We start from the raw sequence: 6,000 nt of genomic DNA on the forward strand, positions 1-6,000 counted from the left end.
CTACCAGTCCCAAACATGCTGACGTCTTTTGCCAGATCGCATTCACAGTGAAGAATAGTTCCTCACAATTGCAAAACAGCCTCTTTGACCTTATAAAGCAGTGAATCAGGTGGTGACGGTCTGTAAAAAAACAAAGCTAGAATGGGAAAGTGCCCCATCCTTAAAAATCCAGGCTGTGGGTAAATGTTGTTTTTAACATGGGTATCTTCTCACTGGCAGGCATCTCCTGACATTGTTTTAAAATGAGTGAATCAGTTCAGCCATAGTCACCCAAAGCCCAACAAAAACATGATGTTTAGTCAGAGCAAAGGGCCCTGTGGGCTGTTTCTTCTTTCTTCTCGATTCCCGTTTTACAACCAAACACTGGAGAAAGGGCCGCACGTCATAATCTTGAGACTGTGATATTTTAAGGTTGGAAACAAACAAGCATCATGCTTCTTTGAGGTGAAAAGTTCTGTAAGTGTTTTAGATTTGAAATAATCCAATCAATAGAGAAAAAAAAAAAGTTTTGCACTTTCGTTTTCAGTCTTACAAACGTATGAATGTTTAACTGCATCTTAGGAACTGTTCAGTTAAGTAAATACAGAATATTTACTAAACATTTGCTAAACGAGCTCTTCTCGCTTGGGCACTGTTCATGCGCTGACGTTTTGTTCAGAATACTTGAAATGACTTTGCGAGTCAGATTGCAATGTTCATATAAACTGACCTTTTATAATCTGAAATCGGATCGGATTCATACCGACTGATGAATAATGAGTGCATGTTAACATGCTTAATTGTAGAACAATACCTTCATAGGGTACGATTTTGGAAAGAGCAAGGGCGGCTAATTCAGTGGCTAATTTTGGAAGAAATTCTACAGTGACTAATATTGCTTACAGCGCCTTTATGTAGTCAGAAGTGAAAAATCCAACAAATAATGATTTCTTTGTTTTCCCTTCAGGCAGTGTTGAAACCACTAATTTCGATCCCTAATCTGACGACATGGGAGTTCTACACTGGGGAGACGCTGTCCACAGGCCCGTCTTATGACTGGTGTATGCTCACTGTGCATTCTCAGAGCACAGAAGAGCCAGACACCATCGCCACCACCAAGAGGAGGATCGTCTGGCCGTGTTACAGCAGTGTCAGCCGTGCCCAGCCTGATGCCATCACCAAACTCTTGGCTGTGAGTCCATGTCCTTTAACAGATTCTCACCAAGTCCTCATCAGAACCAAAGAGCAACCTTTCCTCCCACAATGAAATTAAAAATGCTGCATGATGTATTAAAATTGCAGCCAATCACAAACAGTGACTAGTAGTTTTCTCTGTTTGCACTCCACAGATTAAAAAAAATATTGTCAAATATTGTGGGTGTCAAATATTCAGTGTTTATGAACTTCTCAAAGGACAATTTGTCTGTCCTCATCCATGTTTGATGTTTATCTGTGAAGAGCAAGCAACCAACAAAACAGTGCTTTTCACTATTGCTTGGAAGGACAAAAATGTCAAAGCAGAACCCAAAGATTTCCTGGATGATCAAAGGCACCTCCAAGAGGGGAAGCCTTAAAATGGATTTGTGTGGTTGCAGGACATTGAGAGGCTGGAGGGAGAACTGGGACAGCAGTCTGAACCCTGGCACACCACGCTGGAGAAGGTGCGAGACAGCATCCAAGAAGACCTCAAACAGGAAGGCAATGTGAGTGCTGCTTCTCTTTCCAGCTATTTTAGTACCGCTGTGCTTCACAAATGTTGCCTCGAGTGGCATTTCAAGTGACACGTATGCAACGCATATTTATTTCAAGCCCAAATTAACATTTTAGCATCAACACTGACTTTTCAATCCATAAGAAGTTGAAAGCTACTCTTGGGGTTTGGATTCTTCTCTGTGTAAATTTCAATTTGAATTTACCCCTAAAATTACACTTTCAGAACTATAACTATTTTTTACATTTAGTTGCATTTAGCACGCCTTGTGGATGCCGTGGGAAACAGGCCTTAAAAAGCACCAAAGCAGCATCCGTAGACTTTATATAAGCATCAAAGTGTCTTTTCCAGATATACTGGCTTCATCTCTTGCTCTTTTAATCTCATAGCTGCGGAAACAGTCAGTGTCCATCTCTGGTTTGGTCCCTACCTCCAACCTGCAGGCCTATCAGCGACACTCCATGTTGCACCTACCTGACAGCGGCCTCGGAGAAGACAGCAGCCCCACTGCGGTCAACGGGGTTAATCGCAGGGCAGCAACGCTCTACAATCAGTTTACCACAAAGAATGAAGACAACAGGTAACAAAGACAGACAACACCTTTGATACAGCTTAATATAACTTCATCGACAAAGCAAACAAGCCATCATTTCTTTTATACAGATCATTTGAGGGAATCCTGTACAAGCGAGGGGCATTACTTAAAGCTTGGAAAGCTAGGTGGTTTGTTCTGGACATAACAAAACATCAGGTGAGTGGTTTATTACATTTTTGCATTTTGGTCTTTACCTTAATTTATTCTTTTATTTCTGATGCATTTTGACTCACTCTGTAGCTGAGGTATTATGAGACTGATGTGGACACAAGCTGTCGTGGCTATATTGACCTGGCTGAAGTGGAATCTGTTCTGATTGCCACACCAACTATAGGAGCCCCTAAACACATCAGCGAAAAGGCTTTCTTTGATGTAAGTATTATTGAAGCAATACAGTGCGTGAGGCTGTGCTTTACCAAAGACCTTTAGATATGCCTTTGAGTCTTATGTTGCCGGACCCTTTGGGTGCCCTGATGTTTTGCCAAAAACCCTGATCTTTTTTAAAGATTGACCATTCACTTTACAAAAAAAGGATTTCGTCATTCAAGCAAATATGATTTGGCTCTGGATGCCTGAAATAGCTTGCCAGAGGCGTTGCAAGTATGGCCACTGAGTAAACAGAGTTTGCTGTACTCCATCAACTGTGACAATACTAACAATATATATAGCACTTGGCTGCCATACCTATATCATTCTGATGAAAAACTGTCCTTAATATTTTCAAGTACATACAGTCGGTGCCATCCTAATGCTAGAAGAGCTAGTTCCTGACATGTAAAATAAGGTTAATAGCTTAGCCACAGTGAGACGGTGAACGTGCTGTTACTTTGACCCATCAGCATCCAGGACCAGAACTATCTATTAATGATATGATACATTTGTTCAGGATTCTTTGATAAATAGACACTTCAAAAGAACAGCATTCATTTGAAATTGTAACATTATGAAAGTCTACACTCTCACTTTTGATGACTTAAAGGGTTAGTTCACCCAAAAATGAAAATAAACTTGTGTTTTACTCACCCTCGAAGCATCCTAGGTGTATATGACTTTCTTCTTTCAGACGAATCCAGTCGGAGTTATATTAAAAATGATCCTGGCTATTCCAAGCTCTGTCGTTGTAGTCAGCGGGTGCTGCAGTTGAACAGTCCACATGTCGTCAAATAAAGCTCACGCATTCATAATAAAATGTGCCACAGATGGCTCCAAGGGATGAATAAAGGCCCCCTGTAGTGAATCCATGTGTTTTTGTAAGAAAAATATCCATATTTCTTTTCTCTCACTTCCGTTATCTGTCATACGCGGATTCGTTCCAGCAGATGACGCAGCATGTAATACGCGCAGCGCGCGCGCCTCTGAGATATGCTAGTCTCAGGAGTTTGTATATAGCAGCAAAAGAAGCAAAGTTTCCTTATTTTAGCAAAGGAAAACCAGTCTCCTCTTGGTTTATATCGAAATCCTCTGATATTTTTCTTTACAAATTTTATACTTCTAATTTGTGACTGGCGTTTTGTTTTGTTCTCTCTCCTCATTCGTCATTAATCACGCAACGCCGCTCGTCTTAAGTCATCCGCCAGAACAGCTTCAGTGTACGACAGTCAGCGGAAGTGAGAGAAAAGTGTTTATTACATTTGAAATATGGAGATTTTTTTTTTTACAAAAACACATGGATTCACTACAGGGGGCCTTTATTCATCCCCTGGAGCCATCTGCGGCACATTTTATTATGAATGACATGTGGACTGTTAAACTGCAGCACCCGCTGACTACAACGATAGAGCTTGTAATAGCCAGGATCATTTTTAATATAACTCCGACTGGATTCGTCTGAAAGAAGTAAGTCATATACACCTAGGATGCTTTGAGGGTGAGTAAAACACAAGCTAATTTTCATTTTTGGGTGAACTAACCCTTTAAATGCACCCTTGCTTAATAAAAGTACATAAAAATCTCTTCTCTTTTTTCTATGTCCCTGCAGCTGAAGACCACTAAACGAGTGTACAACTTCTGTGCAGCAGATGCTCAGAGTGCCCAGCTATGGATTGATAAGGTCCAGAGCTGCATCTCAGATGCATGAAGCCTTTTTCTTCTACATGACTCATCAGCATCACCTCTTACTGCAGGGAGACTCACTGTGCAATTAATAGGACCCCGTAGTAAAGCCTTCAGTGCCTGCTGAAAATCCAAAAGACTCCTGAGAAACACCGCACCTGAACAGTGACGTACAAAAACACTGCCCCGTTCACTCATCTGTGGAGCTGCATTAACTGTAGTGGCACACTACAGAAACTTGATCCTGAGCTTATGTTCAGGTGATTGATGAAAACGATGCGATGCACTACTTTGACATATGCTGAACAAAGCAATAGCACTAATCTTAAACTCTGGGCTCAAAATAGTAGTGACAAGAAGTGTGTTCTGCAAAACAAAAATACTGTTGCTGCTGTTGCAAAACAACTACCAAAATCTGACAAATATTTAGAAAGATGCACAATGTTTAAAAGGCAAATGATTTGCACTTAATGATATGCACTCCGTACAAAATAGATTTTTAATGGCTAGAACAACTAGACTAAAGGCGTTATGTTTTAACTACACACAAAAGCTTGGAGCAGACAACTTTATGCTCTAGTGTGCAAAGTATTTTTTTATATATATAAACTTTTTGTCAGTATGAATGTTATACTCATGCGTAACAGTTGTTGTTCTGTAAATTATTTTTAAACATTAAAAGTGTCACCTGTGTGTTTTTGTTGAATGGAGAGTCTTATGTACATGTATTACAATTCCAGCTTTTTGTACCGTGCTGAATATGCTGTTCAGTATGTTTTTCTAACCTTTTAGTCTAACTTGAAATAAACACTCATATTTATACTTAATTACAGACAATTTACGGACCAAGCAAAGCACATCCTGCTGAGATGGTTATCAGTAATCCGTATGTTTGAAATGAAGGGAAGAACACTATATTTCTCCATTCTCTGAGGTTACGTGTGATGTTGATGGCTCTGTGGCACTAAGGTTTTATCCATTTGTTTTGGTAGCATATCTGTAAAGTTTTAAGAAGCACAAAAAAAATAAAATATCAGACAAGATGTGATGTTACTGAACCTAAAATGACATTACTGTATGTAGTACAATACTTTGTAGTGCCACTAATGTTTCTGGATTGTTTACTGTTTTTGCTTATGTTTTATTTTGGGTTTTGCTGTTATTTGAAATAAATCTAGAGAAGTTTAACTTTGTGACTGCATGACTATATATCTTTAATTATGCATGAACAATAAAACCTTGAAGGTACGCTATGAAAGTATGCAAGAACGCAAAAGCACATGTTGCATCCTGAAATGTAAAAATCCTCAAAACAATTTTGTTTTTACTGGACAGAAGGCAAAAATAAAATAAAATAAACACCGGGCAGGCAGTTCAGCAATAGTTGGTTTTAAATTGTCAGAAAAATGAGATTGTTTAATTAACATTCAGATTTTGATGCAATGTGGATTTACAGCTATTTGTAAAGGATGTAGGAGACTTCACAGGCATAGAAAGTTAGCTTTGCAGACTTGTCACCCAGAAAACAATACAAGCTAGTTGCCAACTTTGGCCACTGTTTTTTATTGTCTTTTGGCATGAGCATTGTGACTTTAAGACGTTATGTTAAAATAAGCAGTTTTCTCTATTCCATAATGTTGACTGTAATAGAATTGATTCATTA

The 6,000-nt window shown here is 39.2% G+C and overlaps 1 protein-coding gene across 2 annotated transcripts in view; it reads left to right on the top strand.

Annotated features, from left to right (window-relative positions):
* LOC109061742 (myotubularin-related protein 13-like) overlaps window positions 1–5,525 on the top strand; it is a 129,177-nt gene extending 123,652 nt beyond the window's left edge. For both annotated transcript variants that reach the window (XM_042761074.1, XM_042761076.1), the window contains 6 exons: window positions 947–1,171; window positions 1,575–1,682; window positions 2,080–2,270; window positions 2,354–2,441; window positions 2,526–2,657; window positions 4,264–5,525. In XM_042761074.1, the coding sequence (XP_042617008.1) occupies window positions 947–1,171; window positions 1,575–1,682; window positions 2,080–2,270; window positions 2,354–2,441; window positions 2,526–2,657; window positions 4,264–4,362 (843 nt within the window). In that variant the 3' untranslated portion in view covers window positions 4,363–5,525. The remainder of the gene's footprint in view (window positions 1–946; window positions 1,172–1,574; window positions 1,683–2,079; window positions 2,271–2,353; window positions 2,442–2,525; window positions 2,658–4,263) is intronic.
* Window positions 5,526–6,000: the final 475 nt, after the last annotated feature.

This window comes from Cyprinus carpio, chromosome A7 (genome assembly GCF_018340385.1).
Source record: "Cyprinus carpio isolate SPL01 chromosome A7, ASM1834038v1, whole genome shotgun sequence".
NCBI classification, from domain to species: domain Eukaryota; kingdom Metazoa; phylum Chordata; class Actinopteri; order Cypriniformes; family Cyprinidae; genus Cyprinus; species Cyprinus carpio.